Here is an 11,952-nt window from a genome sequence, read left to right as displayed (position 1 = left end):
AAAGTATGCCTTTCTAAGGGTTTACCCAATAAAGAAACCTATTTTCAACGATGAGTCTTTCCAGCGTTCTTCTTTGTTTCATTTCAGAAATGGAAGCACGTATCAACACATCACGGAGGGGCCAGCACCGTGGCATAGCAGGTCAAGCTGCCACCTGCCGTGCTGGGATCCCATATGGGCACTGGTTCGAGAGCCAGCTGCTTGACTTCCGATCCAGCTCTCTGTTATGGCCTGGAAAAGCAGGACAAGGTGGCTGACAACCTTGGGCCTCTGTACCTACAGGGGAGACCTGGAAGAAGCTCCTGGCTCAAGGATGTGGATAGGCACAGCTCGCCTGTCGTGGCAATTTCGGGAATGAACCAGTGGAAGGAAAATCTCTCTCTCTCTCTCTCTCTCTCTCTCTCTCTCTCTCTCTATCTCTATCTCTATCTCTATCTCTATCTCTATCTCTATCTCTTTCACTCCTAATCCCTTCTTGCGTCCCTCCCAGTGCCTCTAATTAACTGCACCTTTCAAATTGATATGTAAATCTTAGAAAAGTAGTATAGGGGCCGTGGCTGTGGTGCAGTGGGTTAAAGCCCTGTCCTGAAATGCCGCCGGCAACCCACATGGGCGCTGGTTTGAGACCCGGCTGCTCCACTTCCAATCCAGCTCTCTGTTATGGCCTTGGATAGCAGGAGAAGATAGTCCAAGCCCTTGGCCACCTGTACCCGCATGGGAGACATGGAGCAAGCTCCTAGCTCCTGGCTCCGCATTGGTGCAGCTCTGGCCGTTGGGGCCAGTTGGGGAGGGAGTAATCGGATGGAACTCTCTCTCTCTCTCTCTCTCTCTCTCTCTCTCTCTCTGTCTCTCACTCTGCCTCTCCTCGATCTGTGTAACACTAGCTTTCAAATAAATAAATACACATTTACAAAGAAGAAAATATATCGTAGTGGAGAATGGGACGGGAATGGCAGATGAATGAAGAGAAGGGTTGGAAGGGTTGTATTCCATACCTCAAAAGCTTCTTTGGAGAATATGTCAATAATTGCAAAACGAAAAAAAGTGAAAATGTGCCTTTAGAAGGGCTCCACAAAAGAAACACAACAACCTGCTTTCAGCCATCAGTCTCTCCAGCATTCTTCTTTGTGTTCCTTGAAGAACTCCAAGGCACCTAGAAGCACATCATGGCAACCAAGTTCCACAAGGCAGATGAAAGCCGTATCCTTCACATGCATCTTCCCCTGGTAGTGTAATCAAGTGGCTAAAGGCCCAGAGGCTGTCAGGGCGTGAGACCACACCCTAAGGCCCCTAATCCATGAAGGGCTGGAAGCTGATGGGTGGGTCCTGTAGCAGCTCCAGGGTGTGGCGTGCAGTGTGGACTAGAAAAGGTGCGGGGAGAGGACCGGCCGGGTGAACCTTGGAGGACAGTCTGAGAGACGGAAGCATCTTGCTGCCTTGTGACAGTGGCTCCTGGAGACATGATGGCTGCTTCACCTCTCAAGGAAGGTGAGTTCCACTTGAATGACTTGCACAAACTCCCACTTGCACATTCTAACTCCGATGGGGATGATGCTCATTGTGGTGTTTGTCTCCCAGGGAAATCACCAGCCTCCCCTCAGAAAGAGCTCCAGCTGCAAAGTGATTTGGCTTCGGGGCCGACCCATCTGGCTCCCAGTGGAGGAGCTTCTCTGAGCTGCAGCTGGAAGAGACCTTATGGCATTGGGGCCGGTCTGCAGAATACGGGCAACACCTGCTACCTGAATGCAGCCCTGCAGTGTCTCACGTATACCCCACCCCTCGCCAACTATATGCTGTCCCAGGTGCATTCTCAAAGCTGCCGTCGCGCGGATCGCTGCATTCTGTGTGCCGTGGAAACTCACTTTCTCGGGGCCCTCCACAGTCCTGGGGACGTGATCCAGCCCTGTCAAGTGCTGGCTGCTGGCTTTCACACAAACAGGCAGGAAGACGCCCACGAATTTCTGATGTTTGCTCTGGATGTCCTGAAGGCAGCAGGTCTGCCTGGGCTCATGAACGCGGTGGCTCCCCAAGAGGACAAAGCTCCATCCCAGCAGCTATTTGGAGGACACTGGAGGTCTCAAATCCAATGTCTCCAGTGCCAAGGCATCTCAGACACCTTGGACCCTTACCTGGAGATCGCGTTGGATATCCAGACAGCCGACAGTGTGGAGCAAGCTTTGCAGCACTTGGTGCAACCTGAAGAGCTGGATGGAGAAAACGCCTATCACTGTGCTACCTGCCTAAAGAAGACAGCTGCTTCCAAGACACTCACCTTGCAATCGGCTGGCGACGTGCTTCTCTTGGTATTGAAACGGTTTTCTGCTTTCACGGGTGAGAAACTCGGTGGACAAGTGCACTATCCTGAGTGCCTGGACATGAGACCTTACATGTCTCAGCAGAACGGGAGGCCACTGCACTATGTGCTCTATGCGGTTCTCGTCCATGTTGGCCGCAGGTGTCAATCAGGACACTACTTCTGCTATGTCAAAGCTGGCACTGGCCACTGGTATAAAATGGATGACGCTAAGGTAACTGCCTGTGACATCACTTGTGTCCTGAATCAAAGGGCCTACGTGCTGTTTTATGTGCGGAAGAGTGGATTTGGAGGAGAACATGGGACAGTGTCTCCAGGCAGGGGACCATCCGACTTTGAGGCTGACAACACACACGGCCAGCACACACCAGGAGAGCTGGAAAGGCCTTCCCCTAGTGAAGCTGCAGAGTCCGAGGAGCACTTGGAGCAAACAACTCAGGAATTCACCTTCGATCAGTGGCAATCCCTCCGAGCCCAGAACCGACCAACAAGCGCACTCAGCCTCAGGACAGTGGAGCCCACGCTGCCTGGCAATGCGATCATCATTCACCAGGCAAGATCTGCCGCAGGGATGAGGAAGCACCATCCTGACCAGGAAAGGTCCCTGCTGCACGGGGCTGCTGGGCACATCACTGAGCAGGTGGCCATGAATCCTGGCAACCTCCCTCGTCTGGGAGGAAGGAGCAAACCCCCCAAGAGGAAGAACAAACATGCCAAGAGGCCTCTGTTGTTGCTGTTCCGGTGATGTTAGTGAAAGAGTACGTCCCGGTTATGTGGTTGGGTGACAGTGCACGAGTTCCGTGTTTGGAGTTGCAAGTGCAAAGGGTTTGTCCTTCTTAACTGTCCTAGGGGGGAATTGGAATCTTAGGTTGGAACCAAATGGATATGTGTCCTGCATTTGCAAGGGCTGAGACACTGTGTTTTGTGTGAGGCCACAAGGTTGGATAGAGATGTGAGCTTTACCGCGTGTCACCAAGCGATTGTTGAGATTGCAGGCACAGAACTCTGTGCTTCATGAAGGCATTCTGATGCCGCTGAGAAAGATGGGGAGTACCGGCCTCCTTCTCGTTGGGCTACAAACCACAATGCTTCATGCTTTCCTCTCCATCACCTCTCATGGTAGTCTGGTGACACATTTCTCTAAGTCAATAGCCAGGGCGAACCGAACCTCATGGCCCTCTCTCTTACCACAAGGTATGGCCTCAGGTTGTCACAGTCCCTGGCAGTTTCGTTTGACCTCCTAGGAGCCTCTGGAAATCAACCGTTGTCTTTAAGCATCAACAACATTGTGTGGTCATCCCATGCTACTGAACAGGAGCCCTTAATGCTCCAGAATTGCCACCGTTTGTGTTTGTTAAATTCACAACGGAAATCACAGTGTACTAACCTCCACACAGGACCTCTGTCCTTAATGAATTGCATTATGAGAGTTAACTGTGAAATGTGTTTTCAAACAGGTGTGTGTGAGCGTGTGGGTGTGGGGGTGTGTGTGTGCCATGTTTGAAATAAAGGAAACCATTACAAACTGTAAACCTAAAACCAGGAAATTAAAGTATGCCTTTCTAAGGGTTTACCCAATAAAGAAACCTATTTTCAACGATGAGTCTTTCCAGCGTTCTTCTTTGTTTCATTTCAGAAATGGAAGCACGTATCAACACATCACGGAGGGGCCAGCACCGTGGCATAGCAGGTCAAGCTGCCACCTGCCGTGCTGGGATCCCATATGGGCACTGGTTCGAGAGCCAGCTGCTTGACTTCCGATCCAGCTCTCTGTTATGGCCTGGAAAAGCAGGACAAGGTGGCTGACAACCTTGGGCCTCTGTACCTACAGGGGAGACCTGGAAGAAGCTCCTGGCTCAAGGATGTGGATAGGCACAGCTCGCCTGTCGTGGCAATTTCGGGAATGAACCAGTGGAAGAAAAATCTCTCTCTCTCTCTCTCTCTCTCTATCTCTATCTCTATCTCTATCTCTATCTCTATCTCTTTCACTCCTAATCCCTTCTTGCGTCCCTCCCAGTGCCTCTAATTAACTGCACCTTTCAAATTGATATGTAAATCTTAGAAAAGTAGTATAGGGGCCGTGGCTGTGGTGCAGTGGGTTAAAGCCCTGTCCTGAAATGCCGCCGGCAACCCACATGGGCGCTGGTTTGAGACCCGGCTGCTCCACTTCCAATCCAGCTCTCTGTTATGGCCTTGGATAGCAGGAGAAGATAGTCCAAGCCCTTGGCCACCTGTACCCGCATGGGAGACATGGAGCAAGCTCCTAGCTCCTGGCTCCGCATTGGTGCAGCTCTGGCCGTTGGGGCCAGTTGGGGAGGGAGTAATCGGATGGAACTCTCTCTCTCTCTCTCTCTCTCTCTCTCTCTCTCTCTGTCTCTCTCTCACTCTGCCTCTCCTCGATCTGTGTAACACTAGCTTTCAAATAAATAAATACACATTTACAAAGAAGAAAATATATCGTAGTGGAGAATGGGACGGGGAATGGCAGATGAATGAAGAGAAGGGTTGGAAGGGTTGTATTCCATACCTCAAAAGCTTCTTTGGAGAATATGTCAATAATTGCAAAACGAAAAAAAGTGAAAATGTTCCTTTAGAAGGGCTCCACAAAAGAAACACAACAACCTGCTTTCAGCCATCAGTCTCTCCAGCATTCTTCTTTGTGTTCCTTGAAGAACTCCAAGGCACCTAGAAGCACATCATGGCAACCAAGTTCCACAAGGCAGATGAAAGCCGTATCCTTCACATGCATCTTCCCCTGGTAGTGTAATCAAGTGGCTAAAGGCCCAGAGGCTGTCAGGGCGTGAGACCACACCCTAAGGCCCCTAATCCCATGAAGGGCTGGAAGCTGATGGGTGGGTCCTGTAGCAGCTCCAGGGTGTGGCGTGCAGTGTGGACTAGAAAAGGTGCGGGGAGAGGACCGGCCGGGTGAACCTTGGAGGACAGTCTGAGAGACGGAAGCATCTTGCTGCCTTGTGACAGTGGCTCCTGGAGACATGATGGCTGCTTCACCTCTCAAGGAAGGTGAGTTCCACTTGAATGACTTGCACAAACTCCCACTTGCACATTCTAACTCCGATGGGGATGATGCTCATTGTGGTGTTTGTCTCCCAGGGAAATCACCAGCCTCCCCTCAGAAAGAGCTCCAGCTGCAAAGTGATTTGGCTTCGGGGCCGACCCATCTGGCTCCCAGTGGAGGAGCTTCTCTGAGCTGCAGCTGGAAGAGACCTTATGGCATTGGGGCCGGTCTGCAGAATACGGGCAACACCTGCTACCTGAATGCAGCCCTGCAGTGTCTCACGTATACCCCACCCCTCGCCAACTATATGCTGTCCCAGGTGCATTCTCAAAGCTGCCGTCGCGCGGATCGCTGCATTCTGTGTGCCGTGGAAACTCACTTTCTCGGGGCCCTCCACAGTCCTGGGGACGTGATCCAGCCCTGTCAAGTGCTGGCTGCTGGCTTCCACACAAACAGGCAGGAAGACGCCCACGAATTTCTGATGTTTGCTCTGGATGTCCTGAAGGCAGCAGGTCTGCCTGGGCTCATGAACGCGGTGGCTCCCCAAGAGGACAAAGCTCCATCCCAGCAGCTATTTGGAGGACACTGGAGGTCTCAAATCCAATGTCTCCAGTGCCAAGGCATCTCAGACACCTTGGACCCTTACCTGGAGATCGCGTTGGATATCCAGACAGCCGACAGTGTGGAGCAAGCTTTGCAGCACTTGGTGCAACCTGAAGAGCTGGATGGAGAAAACGCCTATCACTGTGCTACCTGCCTAAAGAAGACAGCTGCTTCCAAGACACTCACCTTGCAATCGGCTGGCGACGTGCTTCTCTTGGTATTGAAACGGTTTTCTGCTTTCACGGGTGAGAAACTCGGTGGACAAGTGCACTATCCTGAGTGCCTGGACATGAGACCTTACATGTCTCAGCAGAACGGGAGGCCACTGCACTATGTGCTCTATGCGGTTCTCGTCCATGTTGGCCGCAGGTGTCAATCAGGACACTACTTCTGCTATGTCAAAGCTGGCACTGGCCACTGGTATAAAATGGATGACGCTAAGGTAACTGCCTGTGACATCACTTGTGTCCTGAATCAAAGGGCCTACGTGCTGTTTTATGTGCGGAAGAGTGGATTTGGAGGAGAACATGGGACAGTGTCTCCAGGCAGGGGACCATCCGACTTTGAGGCTGACAACACACACGGCCAGCACACACCAGGAGAGCTGGAAAGGCCTTCCCCTAGTGAAGCTGCAGAGTCCGAGGAGCACTTGGAGCAAACAACTCAGGAATTCACCTTCGATCAGTGGCAATCCCTCCGAGCCCAGAACCGACCAACAAGCGCACTCAGCCTCAGGACAGTGGAGCCCACGCTGCCTGGCAATGCGATCATCATTCACCAGGCAAGATCTGCCGCAGGGATGAGGAAGCACCATCCTGACCAGGAAAGGTCCCTGCTGCACGGGGCTGCTGGGCACATCACTGAGCAGGTGGCCATGAATCCTGGCAACCTCCCTCGTCTGGGAGGAAGGAGCAAACCCCCCAAGAGGAAGAACAAACATGCCAAGAGGCCTCTGTTGTTGCTGTTCCGGTGATGTTAGTGAAAGAGTACGTCCCGGTTATGTGGTTGGGTGACAGTGCACGAGTTCCGTGTTTGGAGTTGCAAGTGCAAAGGGTTTGTCCTTCTTAACTGTCCTAGGGGGGAATTGGAATCTTAGGTTGGAACCAAATGGATATGTGTCCTGCATTTGCAAGGGCTGAGACACTGTGTTTTGTGTGAGGCCACAAGGTTGGATAGAGATGTGAGCTTTACCGCGTGTCACCAAGCGATTGTTGAGATTGCAGGCACAGAACTCTGTGCTTCATGAAGGCATTCTGATGCCGCTGAGAAAGATGGGGAGTACCGGCCTCCTTCTCGTTGGGCTACAAACCACAATGCTTCATGCTTTCCTCTCCATCACCTCTCATGGTAGTCTGGTGACACATTTCTCTAAGTCAATAGCCAGGGCGAACCGAACCTCATGGCCCTCTCTCTTACCACAAGGTATGGCCTCAGGTTGTCACAGTCCCTGGCAGTTTCGTTTGACCTCCTAGGAGCCTCTGGAAATCAACCGTTGTCTTTAAGCATCAACAACATTGTGTGGTCATCCCATGCTACTGAACAGGAGCCCTTAATGCTCCAGAATTGCCACCGTTTGTGTTTGTTAAATTCACAACGGAAATCACAGTGTACTAACCTCCACACAGGACCTCTGTCCTTAATGAATTGCATTATGAGAGTTAACTGTGAAATGTGTTTTCAAACAGGTGTGTGTGAGCGTGTGGGTGTGGGGGTGTGTGTGTGCCATGTTTGAAATAAAGGAAACCATTACAAACTGTAAACCTAAAACCAGGAAATTAAAGTATGCCTTTCTAAGGGTTTACCCAATAAAGAAACCTATTTTCAACGATGAGTCTTTCCAGCGTTCTTCTTTGTTTCATTTCAGAAATGGAAGCACGTATCAACACATCACGGAGGGGCCAGCACCGTGGCATAGCAGGTCAAGCTGCCACCTGCCGTGCTGGGATCCCATATGGGCACTGGTTCGAGAGCCAGCTGCTTGACTTCCGATCCAGCTCTCTGTTATGGCCTGGAAAAGCAGGACAAGGTGGCTGACAACCTTGGGCCTCTGTACCTACAGGGGAGACCTGGAAGAAGCTCCTGGCTCAAGGATGTGGATAGGCACAGCTCGCCTGTCGTGGCAATTTCGGGAATGAACCAGTGGAAGAAAAATCTCTCTCTCTCTCTCTCTCTCTCTCTCTATCTCTATCTCTATCTCTATCTCTATCTCTATCTCTTTCACTCCTAATCCCTTCTTGCGTCCCTCCCAGTGCCTCTAATTAACTGCACCTTTCAAATTGATATGTAAATCTTAGAAAAGTAGTATAGGGGCCGTGGCTGTGGTGCAGTGGGTTAAAGCCCTGTCCTGAAATGCCGCCGGCAACCCACATGGGCGCTGGTTTGAGACCCGGCTGCTCCACTTCCAATCCAGCTCTCTGTTATGGCCTTGGATAGCAGGAGAAGATAGTCCAAGCCCTTGGCCACCTGTACCCGCATGGGAGACATGGAGCAAGCTCCTAGCTCCTGGCTCCGCATTGGTGCAGCTCTGGCCGTTGGGGCCAGTTGGGGAGGGAGTAATCGGATGGAACTCTCTCTCTCTCTCTCTCTCTCTCTCTCTGTCTCTCTCTCACTCTGCCTCTCCTCGATCTGTGTAACACTAGCTTTCAAATAAATAAATACACATTTACAAAGAAGAAAATATATCGTAGTGGAGAATGGGACGGGGAATGGCAGATGAATGAAGAGAAGGGTTGGAAGGGTTGTATTCCATACCTCAAAAGCTTCTTTGGAGAATATGTCAATAATTGCAAAACGAAAAAAAGTGAAAATGTTCCTTTAGAAGGGCTCCACAAAAGAAACACAACAACCTGCTTTCAGCCATCAGTCTCTCCAGCATTCTTCTTTGTGTTCCTTGAAGAACTCCAAGGCACCTAGAAGCACATCATGGCAACCAAGTTCCACAAGGCAGATGAAAGCCGTATCCTTCACATGCATCTTCCCCTGGTAGTGTAATCAAGTGGCTAAAGGCCCAGAGGCTGTCAGGGCGTGAGACCACACCCTAAGGCCCCTAATCCCATGAAGGGCTGGAAGCTGATGGGTGGGTCCTGTAGCAGCTCCAGGGTGTGGCGTGCAGTGTGGACTAGAAAAGGTGCGGGGAGAGGACCGGCCGGGTGAACCTTGGAGGACAGTCTGAGAGACGGAAGCATCTTGCTGCCTTGTGACAGTGGCTCCTGGAGACATGATGGCTGCTTCACCTCTCAAGGAAGGTGAGTTCCACTTGAATGACTTGCACAAACTCCCACTTGCACATTCTAACTCCGATGGGGATGATGCTCATTGTGGTGTTTGTCTCCCAGGGAAATCACCAGCCTCCCCTCAGAAAGAGCTCCAGCTGCAAAGTGATTTGGCTTCGGGGCCGACCCATCTGGCTCCCAGTGGAGGAGCTTCTCTGAGCTGCAGCTGGAAGAGACCTTATGGCATTGGGGCCGGTCTGCAGAATACGGGCAACACCTGCTACCTGAATGCAGCCCTGCAGTGTCTCACGTATACCCCACCCCTCGCCAACTATATGCTGTCCCAGGTGCATTCTCAAAGCTGCCGTCGCGCGGATCGCTGCATTCTGTGTGCCGTGGAAACTCACTTTCTCGGGGCCCTCCACAGTCCTGGGGACGTGATCCAGCCCTGTCAAGTGCTGGCTGCTGGCTTTCACACAAACAGGCAGGAAGACGCCCACGAATTTCTGATGTTTGCTCTGGATGTCCTGAAGGCAGCAGGTCTGCCTGGGCTCATGAACGCGGTGGCTCCCCAAGAGGACAAAGCTCCATCCCAGCAGCTATTTGGAGGACACTGGAGGTCTCAAATCCAATGTCTCCAGTGCCAAGGCATCTCAGACACCTTGGACCCTTACCTGGAGATCGCGTTGGATATCCAGACAGCCGACAGTGTGGAGCAAGCTTTGCAGCACTTGGTGCAACCTGAAGAGCTGGATGGAGAAAACGCCTATCACTGTGCTACCTGCCTAAAGAAGACAGCTGCTTCCAAGACACTCACCTTGCAATCGGCTGGCGACGTGCTTCTCTTGGTATTGAAACGGTTTTCTGCTTTCACGGGTGAGAAACTCGGTGGACAAGTGCACTATCCTGAGTGCCTGGACATGAGACCTTACATGTCTCAGCAGAACGGGAGGCCACTGCACTATGTGCTCTATGCGGTTCTCGTCCATGTTGGCCGCAGGTGTCAATCAGGACACTACTTCTGCTATGTCAAAGCTGGCACTGGCCACTGGTATAAAATGGATGACGCTAAGGTAACTGCCTGTGACATCACTTGTGTCCTGAATCAAAGGGCCTACGTGCTGTTTTATGTGCGGAAGAGTGGATTTGGAGGAGAACATGGGACAGTGTCTCCAGGCAGGGGACCATCCGACTTTGAGGCTGACAACACACACAGCCAGCACACACCAGGAGAGCTGGAAAGGCCTTCCCCTAGTGAAGCTGCAGAGTCCGAGGAGCACTTGGAGCAAACAACTCAGGAATTCACCTTCGATCAGTGGCAATCCCTCCGAGCCCAGAACCGACCAACAAGCGCACTCAGCCTCAGGACAGTGGAGCCCACGCTGCCTGGCAATGCGATCGTCATTCACCAGGCAAGATCTGCCGCAGGGATGAGGAAGCACCATCCTGACCAGGAAAGGTCCCTGCTGCACGGGGCTGCTGGGCACATCACTGAGCAGGTGGCCATGAATCCTGGCAACCTCCCTCGTCTGGGAGGAAGGAGCAAACCCCCCAAGAGGAAGAACAAACATGCCAAGAGGCCTCTGTTGTTGCTGTTCCGGTGATGTTAGTGAAAGAGTACGTCCCGGTTATGTGGTTGGGTGACAGTGCACGAGTTCCGTGTTTGGAGTTGCAAGTGCAAAGGGTTTGTCCTTCTTAACTGTCCTAGGGGGGAATTGGAATCTTAGGTTGGAACCAAATGGATATGTGTCCTGCATTTGCAAGGGCTGAGACACTGTGTTTTGTGTGAGGCCACAAGGTTGGATAGAGATGTGAGCTTTACCGCGTGTCACCAAGCGATTGTTGAGATTGCAGGCACAGAACTCTGTGCTTCATGAAGGCATTCTGATGCCGCTGAGAAAGATGGGGAGTACCGGCCTCCTTCTCGTTGGGCTACAAACCACAATGCTTCATGCTTTCCTCTCCATCACCTCTCATGGTAGTCTGGTGACACATTTCTCTAAGTCAATAGCCAGGGCGAACCGAACCTCATGGCCCTCTCTCTTACCACAAGGTATGGCCTCAGGTTGTCACAGTCCCTGGCAGTTTCGTTTGACCTCCTAGGAGCCTCTGGAAATCAACCGTTGTCTTTAAGCATCAACAACATTGTGTGGTCATCCCATGCTACTGAACAGGAGCCCTTAATGCTCCAGAATTGCCACCGTTTGTGTTTGTTAAATTCACAACTGAAATCACAGTGTACTAACCTCCACACAGGACCTCTGTCCTTAATGAATTGCATTATGAGAGTTAACTGTGAAATGTGTTTTCAAACAGGTGTGTGTGAGCGTGTGGGTGTGGGGGTGTGTGTGTGCCATGTTTGAAATAAAGGAAACCATTACAAACTGTAAACCTAAAACCAGGAAATTAAAGTATGCCTTTCTAAGGGTTTACCCAATAAAGAAACCTATTTTCAACGATGAGTCTTTCCAGCATTCTTCTTTGTTTCATTTCAGAAATGGAAGCACGTATCAACACATCACGGAGGGGCCAGCACCGTGGCATAGCAGGTCAAGCTGCCACCTGCCGTGCTGGGATCCCATATGGGCACTGGTTCGAGAGCCAGCTGCTTGACTTCCGATCCAGCTCTCTGTTATGGCCTGGAAAAGCAGGACAAGGTGGCTGACAACCTTGGGCCTCTGTACCTACAGGGGAGACCTGGAAGAAGCTCCTGGCTCAAGGATGTGGATAGGCACAGCTCGCCTGTCGTGGCAATTTCGGGAATGAACCAGTGGAAGAAAAATCTCTCTCTCTCTCTCTCTCTCTCT

The 11,952-nt window shown here is 51.5% G+C and overlaps 3 protein-coding genes across 3 annotated transcripts; all 3 read left to right on the top strand.

Moving 5' to 3' along the window:
• Nucleotides 1-1,463: 1,463 nt before the first annotated feature.
• Nucleotides 1,464-3,059, top strand: LOC133755615 (ubiquitin carboxyl-terminal hydrolase 17-like protein 13). Its single transcript, XM_062185689.1, has 2 exons — nt 1,464-1,488; nt 1,579-3,059. The coding sequence occupies exons 1-2, from the start codon at nt 1,464-1,466 to the stop codon at nt 3,057-3,059; spliced, it is 1,506 nt and encodes a 501-aa protein (XP_062041673.1).
• A 2,251-nt stretch (nt 3,060-5,310) lies between these two features.
• On the top strand, nt 5,311-6,906 carry LOC133755614 (ubiquitin carboxyl-terminal hydrolase 17-like protein 13). The gene is made up of 2 exons (XM_062185687.1): nt 5,311-5,335; nt 5,426-6,906. The coding sequence occupies exons 1-2, from the start codon at nt 5,311-5,313 to the stop codon at nt 6,904-6,906; spliced, it is 1,506 nt and encodes a 501-aa protein (XP_062041671.1).
• Nucleotides 6,907-9,153: 2,247 nt separating this feature from the next.
• Nucleotides 9,154-10,749, top strand: LOC133755613 (ubiquitin carboxyl-terminal hydrolase 17-like protein 13). Its single transcript, XM_062185686.1, has 2 exons — nt 9,154-9,178; nt 9,269-10,749. Exons 1-2 carry the CDS (start codon nt 9,154-9,156, stop codon nt 10,747-10,749), a joined length of 1,506 nt encoding a protein of 501 aa, XP_062041670.1.
• Nucleotides 10,750-11,952: the final 1,203 nt, after the last annotated feature.

The sequence above is a fragment of the Lepus europaeus genome, unplaced genomic scaffold (genome assembly GCF_033115175.1).
Source record: "Lepus europaeus isolate LE1 unplaced genomic scaffold, mLepTim1.pri SCAFFOLD_623, whole genome shotgun sequence".
NCBI classification, from domain to species: Eukaryota; Metazoa; Chordata; class Mammalia; order Lagomorpha; family Leporidae; genus Lepus; species Lepus europaeus.
Note: the sequence above shows the minus strand (reverse complement) of the source record. Positions and strands in the feature narration are given on the sequence as shown.